We start from the raw sequence: 14,066 nt of genomic DNA on the forward strand, positions 1-14,066 counted from the left end.
TTTTTTAAAAAAAGGATTACTAACAGTGTTCTAACTATGCTACAGGATTCCTGTAGAGCAACGAGGGGCTTGGAACATTGGAAGGGAGTTTCTGACGTGAAATGTGTGAAGGGCGCATAAAATCAATATTGAATCTGCATTCCTTGTAACTACTCTATGAGCTGTGAACCTCACATTTTAGTAATTTAGTTTTATTAAAATAGCTGCAGTGTCAGAGTGTGCGGTCAGTAATACCGCTCACTCTTTCGCTATCGTACATATGCTTGTTCTGACTGGTTACATTCCTGGAAGCCAGATGCCTAATCACCAGAAGTGGTGATGACTGGGTGGAACTCACAGAGATGACCAAATCCACTGCAGCACTTTCAGAGACAAACAGAGTAAATAAAAGGACAATTCTTAAACTCGGACCTAGTTCGGAGGTCGTGTTTTGTTTGCTGCACGGACGCCAGCTTCTGAATTTAGGCAGGATTTGAGGAACTTACAAAATTCGGCGCAGTTTTAAATGCCACGATGCGATATTTCGTAACCTTAAATTCCGTGATCCTAAATTCGGCATTGCCTTAGATTTCATGATTCCGGATTTTGCGACCATCTTAAATCTCGTGATTTGTAAACTCCGTGACCCTGAAGCGCGATGCCTTATCAACAGCAGGAAGGTATGACGCACGGACCTAACAAACCGAGTCGAGTCAGTCTGAGTTTGAAGGCTGATCTATGGAGAATGGGCTTCTGAATTAAGAAATTTCCAAAATTCAGCAGCATGTTACGGTTTAAGACGACAAGAATGTTTAAGGCCTTTTTGACACTGAATCCCAACATCGCAGGTCAGTAATTAATGGATGCTCTTACTGGGAGTATTGAGGCTTGGGCTAGGAATCCCGGTCTGCGCAGAGCTTTTCATTCTCCCTTTTCTTCCAAGCAATGACCAGATTGAGGCAGGAAATTAGTCTGTAAACCCATTGTTGCCCTATGATTGTCTTCAGTTTGGTCTCAACCCGGACCCTCAATTTTTTTCCCCCAAAAGGAATTTAGCTGCATATCAACAGTGACCAAATGGAATGATTTTGCAGACTCCTTCAGTTTTAAGATGAGACGTTCTTTGTAGGCTAAGACTAGGTGCAATTTTTTTGAGGGGCGAGGAGAGGAGCGGGGAGAGTGGGGGACTGGTGCCTCTGAAATGGACAAGGAATCTCGCCAGCAAAATACAAGCGCAATAAAATATGCATCACATCTTCATCTTCCCTTGGACACACACACACACACGTAAACACGCTACAGACACCGAAAAATTCTACTCCTAGATGGTTTTGAGTGAACGGATCCGGTTTAAGGCGGCGTCCCTTCGAACAGGTCTGGTTAAACCAACTCCTTGGGATGGTGCACTTCTGCGATCTTTCAAAAAAAACACTTGTCCGAAAAGTCTCTTCAACGCCAAGACAGCTCATCCAAACAAGAAGGTCTGACTGGGCCGGGTGACCCCTGCCTCAAATGACCTGCCTGGATCCTGGAGCCTGAAGTGTTGGGTTAGCGAGTTACATTAATAGGTAGGCACTGCTGGTGACCCAACCCCAACCCCAATCCAGCCTCCGCGTCATCTTGTTGACTCCAGGAAATCGTCCACAAGAGCCATCAGTGCAACAGGTTGACCATAGAAACCACCTGCTTGCAGCCGTGCACAGAGTACTGCCTGCCCGCCACAGAGTAATAGTTCAGCTCCCTGGCCAACTCCTCCAGGTATCCAGTGTCGGGGTAGAAGCCCTCTCTCATCATCTCCTCCAAGAAGCAGTTGACGATGTGGCTCTTCTCGAGCAGGGTGAAGGGCACGATGTCTGCATGCTTCCAGAGAGGGTGGTGTTCGGTCAGCGCCCACCTCATGAGGAGCAGCAGCTCCTGGGCTGTGTTGGCGTGATACAGCGCGTCGCTGGAGGCGTTCTGCAGCACGAACTTGGTGACCTCCGCCTGGCCCACACTGCTGATCAACACATAGACGGCGTTGAGGAACTCGTTGGTTTGGTTGGTCCGGAAATAGGTCCCCAGGAAGTCCAGCAGGGCTGGCCGCATGTGCTCCATCTCGTCGAAGATGAACACCGGATCTTCTCCTCCTCCTCCGCCCTGTTGACCAAGTTGGACACACTCTTGGCTAGTTCCTGCTCGCAGCTCCTGGTCTCCACCTCTTCCGGGCACTGGTGCAGCACGAAATACTGGAGCACGTGTTTCTCATTCATGACCGAGCGGAAGTGTTTGGCCAGCAAGCGCCCAACGTGGCTCTTCCCAACACCACTCGGGCCGTTGAGGGACAGGACTAGGGGCTTGTTGTGGTTGTGAGTGGCCAGATAGTCCTCCAGCAAGTCCATGAGATGTTCGATGGCTGCAGTCTGTCCAAAGACCTCCCTCCTGAGTGTCTTCTCCAGTCCCTCGAGGTCGTACTTCAGCACATTGTCATCCAGGTTCTCAATGGCGTTGTAGATCTGGAAGCACACAATGATACTCAGCAGGAAGAGGCAGTTCTTGGCTTTGCTCTGCTTCTCCTCGGGCAGGTACCTCTTCGATCCGTTGGGATACAGCACTTTACATTTCCCCCTCTTCAGCCTGCGCTTCCTGAGCGTTCCCTTGGGCGCCCCGTCAAAGGTGAAGACGTCCAAGGGCTCTCTGGAGTGGAACCGGGAGAGACCCAGAGACTGAGGAGCCGTGTGCTCGCTCTTCTCCAGCAAGAGCCGCTTCTGTTTCAGGACGTTGTATTTGCGACGGATGCGGAACGCTGCTCTGAGCGGCGAGGTCACCAGTGAAATCCTCTGCCTGACATTGGCAGGGTCTGGGCACGAGACAGCACGTTCCATTGGTTGCTTGGCTAGTTCCAGGTCTGGCGACAGCATCCGACCCTCAGGACTGAATGGCCGCTGTCCCTATTAAAAGAAAGAAAGCAGACGTTCATCAAGAGATCACTGATCAGCTCCCTCTGCGAGCTCAGGCCTGTTCACGTCTCTCTCCTCTCTGCCCCACCACCCTCGCTGGTCGGTGAACTTCCCTCCCTCCTTCCCTCCCCCTCTGCTGCGCATTAATCCTTCTCTGGTTTAAGTGCCATCGTGGCTCACTTACATCTCTGAGTTAGAAGGTTGTGAGTTCAAATCTCACCACCTCAGGACTTTGAACTCACAGAGTCAAAGCTGACACCCCAGTGCAGTGCTGAGCGGAGAGTTGCATTGAAGGAGGTGCCGTCCTTCAGATGAGACGTTAAACCGAGGTCCCGTCTGCCTGTTCAGGTGCACGTTAAAGATCCCACGGCACTATTCGAAAAGAGATAGGAGTTTCTCTTTCCCGGTGTCCTGGCTAACAAATCCCCCAAATAAAAATGCTCATTCATTCCATGGCTGTTTGTAGGACATTGCTGTGCATAAATGGGCGACAACATTCACAAACAAATACACAGTCACCGCATTTTGCAGTCAAACCCTGTGATGCGCTTTGAGACGTCCTCCTGATGTGAAAGGCACAATGCCAAATGCATGGATTATTAATAATAATAATCTTTGCATTTGATATAGCGCCTTTGTCTTCGAAACGTCTCAAAGCACTTCACAGAATATACTGTAAAGTGAATTGACTGTATATTTTTGTGTGCGAAACGTGGCAGCCAACTGCGCACAGCAGCGTCCCGCAAACCTTCGTAGATTCAGTGACCAAATCATTATTTTTTTTGAAGGGATTATCACTCCCGGAAAAGCGATCCGCCAATCGACTAACGACCGGGTTCCTTCTTACTGCCTCGTAAACAGAGGCGTGTGCGTGGAGTAAGGAAACTTGCTCAACATTTCGCCCCATCTGGGAATCGAACCCGGGTCCTCTCGCTTAACGGGGTGAGCGTTCTAAGCATTAAGCTCCACAGGACTCCACTTCCGCACTTGTGCAACAGTAATTATATTATTATTATAATTAAGATTACAAAACCCCCATTTTAAGAAGCTACCTCTGAATCTAAGACCTCCCCACCTTTTGGCACGATCTTAAATTTTAAGAGAGTCCCGAGTCGCAATCTTATATTTGCGTGCCCTGCTTACAAAACCCTGAATCATGGTATTAAACACTTAGATGCAGTTATGGCGCATCTAAAAACAAAATCAGATTGAAGTTGTTCCTACACAGATACCTCACAAGATTATAATTTTAAAATGGACACAGAACTGTCGATTCTGAGTTTATTCGTCTGAAAAGAGAAACGGCAGCAAGCTTCTTCAGGCAAAAGAGGAGAGTGTGACTCTGGCCTTTGAGGAGCTTATGTTACTGAGATAACTGAGGCCCCTCGATCAAAATTAGGAACTTTAGTCTCATAGTTTCAATCCGTCCAAGGCCTGAAATTGCACCCAGTTCAGGCTTACCGTCCATTGCATGGGTGTTTGTGGGTGTTTCCAGTGCATTGTTCTGTGCAAATTGGCTGCCCCGTTTGCCTACAAAATACACAGTCACTGCACGTTACAGTCAATCCTGGGAAGCATCTGGAGACGTCTTCCTACAGTAAAGGCAACTGGCATCCCTCTCCCCCCCAAACGCCCCAGTCGCGCCCCTTCCCCCCGCGCCCCCCGTCGCTCTCCAATTTCCAGAAGAAGATTTGCAATTTCCTTCCTGTTCCAAAAACAGGAAAAGCTCCCAGGACAGATGCCAGGTCACACTGGTCAGGTGGAAGGATTGTTAGACAGGGTCTGTGAAGGAGAGGTGAGAAGCTACCTCCCTCTGTTGGAGAATAACAACAACAACTTGTATTTATACAGCGCCCTTCACGTGGAGCAGCATCTCGGAGCGCTTAATAGTGCTGGAGCCTGATGCCAAGCCGGGGCACAGTCGAAGAGGAAGGTCTTCAGTCGTGATCTAAACGAGGGGAAGCAGGGGGAAAGCCAGAGGGATTGGGGAAGAGAGTTCCAAAGCTTCTGGGCTGTAGTGGCTTAAAGTGCGGCCGCCCTTGGTGGAGCGGAGGGGACGAGGAACAAGCAAGAGGCCAGAGACGGCCAAGAGTAGGCAGCGAGCGGGTAACTGAAGCGGGGAGAAAGCAATACTTTTGTGCTTTTCTCTCCCTCCACCTCCTGAGTTGGGGGCCAGACGGCGTAGAATTGAGGAAAACTGTAGGAAGTTCAGTCTACCTGCGGGAAAGTTATTTTCAAGGACTGCGGAAAACCGGCTTCGGGATTAAGACTTAATTAAGATGATTTCCCCAGATAAAATCCATCATTCACTTCATTTCCTGCTGCAAATTGGCTTCTCACTTCTCTTCTCTACAACAACAACAGCAAAATTACATTTATAAAGCGCCTTTCACGTTGGGAGGACGTCCCAAAGCACTCTACATAAAAACACTAAGCATCTTATAGTTGATGGAGGTGCACATATGCACCGGCAACTCACACACACTTGTGGTCACACACTCGCACACGCACTTGCTTAGTCACACACTCACATCGACAAAAACCCACACAAGCAAACTCACAGCTTCATACACACTTGCACACACGCTCACGTATCCACACTCACACACATTCGGCCACCACAAGATCTCAAGCGAGTCCTGGATGAAGAAGGCTCTTCAGACATTTAATCTCTTGCTTCCAGAATGTTTCTCGCATCTCAGCATGTCCTGGCCTCAACCAGGAAATCGATTGCAGTCGTGAATCACTCTTTAGGTTACAAAATACTTTGATGCGTAACGAGATTTGCAACTTCGTGCCAAACCACCGTACCTAAACGTTGCCCTGGGTTAATGTTTCTTTAACTAAACTAGAAATGTGTTAATGTTCTATAACCTACTTAGAATTGTATACACCTTGCGCTTGAATGCTGTGAATCAGCCCCCTTGTTCTCTGCGAGGAGCTTGGCTTTAAAAAATTGAACTCGCCACAATTCCTGATGCTGGCAGGTACTGGAGAAGTTGTAGCGTATTGGTTAGAGCATTTGTCTCGCGAGCGTGAGGACCCGGGTTCGATTCCCCGACAGGGCGAAACCTTAGACAAGTTTCACTGCTCCTCTGCTTTATTTAGCACAAGTAGGAACCCGGTTGTTAGTCGAGTGGCGGATCGCTTTCTGCGGTAATAAACCCTTAAAAAAGTGTTTGTGGGACACTGCTGTGCATGATTGGCTGCTGCGTTTTGCCCATAAAATATACAATCAATTCGCTTGACCCTATATTCTGTGAAGCGCTTTGAACCGTCTCAACGACGTGATAAGGCGCTATATCAAATGCAAGGATTATCATCATTATTATTAAGCTTGTTAGATTACTAGATCAAGACAGGGCAAATTTGGCCCCAGGGACACGATACCTCGCTTCTCCAGAAATCGGGAACCTTTGGTCACGATGCCCTGTTGGACTGTGCAGGAAGGAACTTGGGACAGGATGGCTTAGAGATTCATCAGCCTCCATCTGTCAGCAACAGCTGCACTGGGAACAGAGAGAGTTTACTGATAACTTTCAGCAACTAAACTTTGCCAGAAAAGCCCAGCTCGAGGAACGGCTCCAGCGAAGGCTGACACCAGAGGAAGCTGGAACCTCCATCTATGTTGCCTGGATGCATCTAAAAAGACCCTCCAGCTTTAGTCCCTTCGTCCTCCAACCACAGCCAGTGAGGCTACGATTCCCCCCTCGCACCACAGTACACGCAGCATTGAAATCAAACAGGAATTAGCGCAGGGTTTTACTGAGAGCGCAGAGGAACCGCCACTCGCTGGGGGAGCAATTCACAAACAGTTATCTTTGCTCCGCATTCTTTTTTTTCCCCCCCCTCCTGACCTTTTCGTTGGGACTTGCATCCGGCTGAAAGCAAGAAGAAAAAGAGGAAGGGAGAGAGAAAGCGAGTGAAAGAAAGAGAGCGAGAGAGAGAGAAAGAGAAAGAAATGGAACTTGCTGGCTCCGAGCGCTCGCTGCGGACGGGACCACCTGCTGCTCCCCACAACCCGTGCCCCCCCCCCCGGCGCACTGCCCACCCCCCCCACCCCCCACCCCCTCGGCGGACTGCCCCCATCACCTGCAAAATGCACACTTCTCCAGTAGCCGTGAAAGCTTCATCTGACAGTCTGAAAGGAAAGTTGCAGAAGAGCTGCTCCGTGGAGGACAGAAAGCAGACTCCAAGCAATCGCGAAAGTGCAGCGTCACAGACTGTGAACGCATGTTAAGCAAGCAAGCCACTTCCTCTCTCTCTCTCTCTCTCTCTCGCTCTCTCTCTCACTCAGGACTGGAGTCCTGTAGCTCAGTGGTTAGAGCACTCGCTTTGCAAGTGAGAGACCTGAGTTCAATTCCAGGCAGAGGGCGAAACCTTGGGCAAGTTTCCTTACTCCACACAGAGCCTAATAATAATCCCTCCAAAACCAAAAACAATAATAAATTGGTCATTTTCAATCCACGACTGTTTGTGGGACATTGCTGTGCGCAATTGGCTGCCGCGTTCGCCCACAAATATACAGTCGATTCACTTTACAGTGTGTTCTGTGAAGCGCTTTGGGACGTCCTCCCGACGTGAAAAGCGCTATATCAAATGCAAGGATTATTATTATTATTATTAAACACTGCACACACACACACACAGAAGAGAGAGAGAGAGAACGAGAGGCAGACATATTCACTGGCTGTCGCTATCGTAACTCTAAACCCCACCTCCTGCCACCCGATTCATCCCAAAGCTCTCAATACTCTAACCAAATTCGCACACGAGCCGCAAGCAAATGAGCCCTGAAGTAAAAGTGAGCCGTGTGATAGCGAAGCTCGTTCTGACCTTCGGGAGTTCAGACCAAGTGAATAGGGGAAGGAAGTCGGGTGGAGTTACGCAGAACTATCAAGGTTGCAAAAGGGTCTTTCTGGGCAAAACAGGGAAAGGAAGTCTTGGATGTCAGTCAAAGCGCACAGAGGATCACTCACTCGCCCAACGCCGAGGCCAACGGCAACTTGCGCTTATGCAGCGCCCTCCACACAGGATAGCGTCTCAGGGCGCTTGACCTCGCAAAGAGCCGCGTACAGCCGGTCGTCAACGACGACTTGTGCGGGCGAGTGTGTGTGTGTGTCTGTGTGTGTGTGTGTGGCGACCCTCAAGCAGGGGGTAGAGTCTCGTCTCATCACGACAGGGTTTACAGGGTTTCAATTGTACAGCGTAATTGAAAGCGCTCTGGAAGTTCTGGAAATTCCCCGATGACACCTGACTCAGCCCTGGGTCCTCCTCCCATCTATTGCCTCTCCCTCTCCCCTCGCCACCTCCCACCCCTCCCAGCCCTCCCCCCGCCCCCCGCCCCCCAGCCCAAGACGTTTAATTTCACTCTCCCATCAATTTTCGGCTCTGGCTGCGATGTTAACTGTTGGTCAAGGAGAAGCTTCCGTGCTTTTTCACACAGCGCCTTTCACTTGCTGAGGACGTCTCGAAGGATTTACTGCGAAGTGTAGTGACTGTGTGTTTTTGTAGGCAAAAGCTGCAGTCAGTTTACATGCAGCAAACTGCTTCACCCCTCAGGCTGCCGAAACCCTCACCCACGCATCCGTCACATCAAGGCTCGATTATGGAAAGTCCCTCCTCATCGGCCTTCCCAACTCTTCCCTTCGCAAGCTACAGATCATCCAAAACTCTGCAGCTCATGTACTCTCACGCACCAGGCTCCGTGATCCCATCACTCCCACCCCCGCCCGACTCCACTGGCTCCCCATCCCCCAGAGGATCGAATTCAAGATCCTCGTCCTCACTTTCAAGGCCATCCATGGCTTTGCCCCCTCTCTGATCTGCTGACTCCCTACCAACCTGCCCACTCCCTCCATTCTGCTCCATGTCTCCCGCCCGACCCGCCCTACCATCGGTGGCCGGGCTTTCAGCCTCTCTGCCCCCGCACTCTGGAACTCCATCACTCAGTCCCTTCTCTCGCTTCTTCTCTTGCCTCCTTCAAGGCCGGTCTCATGACCCTCCTCTTCCATCGTGCCTTCGGTCGCCCTCCCACCTCTCTGCCTTCCCTCACTCCTACTCCACCCCTCCCCACGCTCGGGTCCTGACCCCTGACTGTCCAGCGCCTTGGGACGTCCTCCCGACGCGAAAGGCGCTCTATAAATGTAATTTTCTTGTTGTTGTTGTGAAGTGAACGACCGACCGATTGAAGCACACAGTTACCAAATGTCCTGAGAGTCACACCCGAAAGTGGGGCTGATCTGCCAGTGGGAACCAAATGCCTTTGTGGTATGAATGCTGCCAGTCCCACGATATCTTTAATCTGTGCCGAGTGAGCAAAGCTCCGGAGTGCTCTATGTATCGGGCTGACTGATCAGTTATACGCTGTTGATAGCTCCCGACTGTCAACAGGCTTTAAGAGTTGAGGTCTAACATGAGTTGTGTCAGATCCTTACACAGAGTTGCATCGAATGTACAGAGCGGAAACAGACACGGAGATTATACTTATATTTATATCTTTATACCACAAAATACGCTTTGCAATATATTCTGCGAAGCGCTTTGAGATGTTCAACAACGTGATAAGGCGCTATATCAAATGCGAGGATTATTATTATTATTATATTATTGCTCGTACACGATTCTAATCTACTTCATCCCAGCAGGAAATGTTCAGTTTGTTTCATTTTATAGCCAGGCAACATTTCCTGTTTAAAGAGCTGTGGCTGAAGAGAACTGTGAAACCACCTCTGAAGGGACAGACGCCAACTCCCGGCCACTACCAGTACACAGACGTTTAAACAGTCTCACTGTGTGCAGACACACAGTCTGACTCTCACTGTATACGGACACACAGTCTGACTCTCACTCTGAACAGACACACAGTCTGACTCTCACTGTATACGGACACACAGTCTGACTCTCACTGTATACGGACACACAGTCTGACTCTCACTGTATACGGACACACAGTCTGACTCTCACTGTATACAGACACACAGTCTGACTCTCACTGTATACGGACACACACTCTGACTCTCACTCTGTACAGACACACAATCTGACTCTCACTGTATACAGACACACAGTCTGACTCTCACTGTATACAGACACACAGTCTGACTTAGTTTATACAGACTCGCAGACAAGCCTGACTCTCAGTATATACCCAGACACACATACAGATACCTTCTCCTCCTCCTCCTCACACCCAGACTCAGTACCAACAACAACAATTTGCATTTATATTTTGCGCGCTTCATGTAGGATAGCATCTCCAACCGGGGCGGGTGTGGGGGTGGGGGGGGGGGGCAGTCTTGCTCTGCGTCATGAAGCTCATGTTAGGTGAAAAGCACAGTCACCAGCTGGGCTCCCGGTGACCACCGTTGCCTTTGGGCAGGTGTAGGGTTAGTCAGGAGGCAGCCTGATAGCTACAGCTCTAGTTTCCCCCACAAAATACACAGTCAATTCACTTCACTGTATATCCTGCAAAGTGCTTTGTGACGTCTCAACAATGTGATAAGGCCCCATATCAAATGCAGGGATTATTATATTACAGACCTGGAGCCCGGGAACACGGCCGGAAAGCCAAACCTGCTTCCTGCTCCCAACCCCAACACGTGAAGGACCTTGATTGCCTGACCTCCAGCGCAAATATAACCGATCATCGCAGCCTCCTGCAGTTAAGGTTCGAGAGCAAAATTTAAGAGCTTCCCTCCCTTCCATTGCACGCACGCACACACGCACACGCACTCGCACGCGCAAGTATTAGCTGAGATTTCTACCTTTTCCTGGCGAGCGAGCAGCACTTCTAACCCAGGAGGTGAAGGAGACATGGTCTGCATCTTTCCTGCTCAGCACTATGTGTTATGCAAAACCTTGCTTTGCACGTGTTCACACCAGCATCAGGTTGTTGGTTTGGGGCCACAGGGACAAACCTGATGCGTCCTTCAAGCCAGAACTGTTGCCGAACCAATCCAGACATGCCTTTCCCTCTGTAAATATGCATCCTGGCCCATCACCTTATATGCTTTACAGCAACACACTGGCTTCAGAAAGAGCAATTCTGTCCCTTTGCTTGCCTGGAGGGACTAATGTAACAACAGATAGCGCTGCCTGATAAGGCTTTTTCTGCCTTGCACACCTTGGAAGGGAAGAGGGTGGGTGGTGAGGGGGTGGGGAGGTGACCCTAGGCACGGTCAAAGAGGAAGGTCTTCATGCGCGACGTGAAGATAATAATAATAATAATCCTTGCATTTGATAAGATGAGGAAGAAGGGGCCAAAGCGGAATTGGGAGGGGGAATTGAAAAAAGAGCCTGCAAAGCAGTTCTTTTGAAAGCAAACAAGAAATAAATGCGTGTTGTTTAATCAGCAGGACTTTAATTGGATGAGCGCCCAGGCTTTTTTGGAGGGATGAATTCTTCCCCTCTGGAAGCCTGCAGTGATCGGTGAGAGGCCTCTTTAAGGCAAATAAAGCGAGCATCAGCACAACCGAACCAGGCTGCCTTTTGTCCTCCAGCGTACTGGTTACCGAAACCCCTTATCATTACTTGGGAAGATATTTTTAGCAACTGCTTTGCATCCCCCAGGACAAAGGTGCACTGTGAACAGCAATGACTCCTACAATGTGCGGGTTGGCTGCTATCCAGCTCCTCGCTGTGTCTGCCGCCTGATATGACTTTATAACATAATAATAATAATCCTTGCATTTGATACAGCGCCTCATCACGTCGTTGAGACGTCTCAAAGCGCTTCACGGGATATACGGGAAAGGGAATTGTCTGTATAATTTGTGGGCGAAACGCGGCAGCCGATTGCGCACAGCAGCGTCCCAGTCGTGGACTGAGTGACCAGTTTTTGTCGGGGAGAGATTATTACCCCGGGAAAGCGATCCGCCAATCGACTAACAATCAGGGTCCTACTTACTGCTAGGTAATCAGAGGCGTGGGAAGTAGGGAAACTCGCCTAAGGTTTCGCCCTGCCCGGGAATCGTACCTGCGGCCTGTCACTTGCGAAGCGAAGGCCCTCACCACTGTACTACAGGACTCCACAAACTGTTCGGCAGTTCGCTGGGATCTGCTAATTAACACACACATCGAATTACGACAACAGTGTTAATAATAATCCTTGCATCTGATACCCCACCCTTCGAGACTCTGAAGCACGGGGATGGGTATCAGAGGCTCAGTAAACCTAATTTGAAAAAAAGCTTTGAGATGTTTATTTTTACGGGGCAAGTTATCATTGTGATCAGCACCAATGATGTTAACTATTACCTCTCACGTGACATTTTTGATCGCGTGGGTGAAAGCTGCAACAGTTATCAGTAATGAGTCCTGTAGCTCAGTGGTTAGAGCACTCGCTTTGCAAGCGAGAGACCTGGGTTTCGATTCCCAGCAGGGCGAAACCTTAGGCGAGTTTCCTTACTCCACACGCCTAATAATAATCCCTCAGAAAAAATAATAAATTGGTCATTTCAATCCACGACTGTTTGTGGGACGCTGCTGTGCGCAGTTGACTGCCGCGTTTCGCCCACAAATATACGGTCAATTCACTTTACAGTCCGTTCTGCGAAGCGCTTTGAGACGTCGAGAAGACGTGATAAGGCGCTGTATCAAATGCCAGGATTATTATCATTTATTATTCTTAATCTGTTACAGGGAAACAAAACACAAAATACTGCAGATGCTGGAAATCCGAAACAAAAACAAGAGATCGCTGGGAACACTCAGTGAGGTCAGGCAGCATCGATGGAGAGAGGAAAGTGAGTCAACTTTTCGGGTCCACGACCCTTTTGTCAGAACCCGGCAGCGCACCCGAAACATCGACTCACATTCCTTTCTCCGCAGACGCCGCCTGACTTGCTGAGCGTTCACATCTGTTACAGTGAACCTGGATTTCTCACTGCGCTTCCTGTTACTGTACTGCCACATGCCGAGATCATTCCAAGCCCATATGTATTTGCATAGAAGAGGTCACGCTGAAGGAATTCTAAACACTGCAGACGGCAATTTAATAAAACATCTGGAGCCTGGAGCTGTACTCGCCCAACTGCTTCCACTGAAATCCCAGCTCACGGTGTAACGGCACAGCAAATACACTGTGTCAGCCTGGCGCGGTGGTAGTGCTCTCGCCTCCGAGTCAGAAGGTTGCGGGTCCAAGCCCCGCATCGGGACTTGGAATCACATCGTATAAGATGACACTCCAATGCGGGGGTGGGTGGTGGGGGGGGGGTGTGCAGCATTGAGGTGCCGTCCATCGGATGGGACGTTAAACCGAGACCCCCCCCCCATCTGCCTGTTCAGGTGGATTTTTAAAGATCCTATGGCATTGTTTCAAAAAGGGAAAGGAGTTTCTCTCTCCCGGTGTCTTGGTTGCCAATTCCCCAAATAAAATTGGTCACTCGTTTCGTGGCTGGTTGTGTGACATTGCTGAGCGCAAGTTGGCTGCTGCGTTTCGCCCACAGAATACACAGTGACGCCGCTTTACAGTATATTCTGTGAAGCGCTTTGAGACGTCTCGATGATGTGATAGGGTGAGAGGGGGGAGGGGGGAGAGGGGGAGGGGAAAAAAGGCCAAAAGCGTGGTCAGATAGCGTTTTGAGATGCGCCTTGATTGAGTAGAGGGAGGGAGTAAGTTACCAGGAAATCTATTCAAAGGGACCCGACGTGCTTACAACAATCTGCTAAAAAGCAAGAATTCTTACTTCTGTTATTAATAATTATATAAGATTTATCTGTATAAGGTTCCTCAGTCAGCACGTCGCTGGGGGAGCACGGATTAAACCACAGACTTTCTGCTGTTGAATACACAAGAAATGGCTTGTTTAGAAACTCACCAACAGACTCTCCTCCGGGTGTGAAATCTCCGCAGCGCAGCTTAGAGGTTGGGTTTCCATCTGGTCTCCAACTGAGCACCCCCCCCACCCCCCCACAACCCCCCCCCCCACCCCCACCCCCACCCCCACACACAAACACAGCTGCTCCTCCCTCAACGAAACAGGGAAGATGTGATGTGAGTTATACTGCAGTTCACTCAGAATATCAGTGCTTGTCCCTGAGAGCAACTGGGTTCCTGATGTACAGACGCAGAGAGTTTCAGCATTGGACTCACGTACTTTAGGCACGAAATGGGAGTGAAGCAATGGAATGAAAATTGCAGCTCGTCTT

At 49.6% G+C, this 14,066-nt stretch overlaps 1 protein-coding gene across 1 annotated transcript; it reads right to left on the reverse strand.

The window, feature by feature from the left end:
- On the reverse strand, positions 1–13,833 carry LOC103172346 (torsin-4A-A). Its single transcript, XM_042337820.1, is given in 3 exon segments — positions 1–2,096; positions 2,099–2,906; positions 13,736–13,833. Coding segments are annotated over 3 exon segments (1,332 nt in total). The 5' UTR covers positions 13,796–13,833; the 3' UTR covers positions 1–1,632.
- Positions 13,834–14,066: the final 233 nt, after the last annotated feature.

Source organism: Callorhinchus milii, unplaced genomic scaffold, assembly GCF_018977255.1.
Source record: "Callorhinchus milii isolate IMCB2004 unplaced genomic scaffold, IMCB_Cmil_1.0 Scaffold8, whole genome shotgun sequence".
NCBI classification, from domain to species: domain Eukaryota; kingdom Metazoa; phylum Chordata; class Chondrichthyes; order Chimaeriformes; family Callorhinchidae; genus Callorhinchus; species Callorhinchus milii.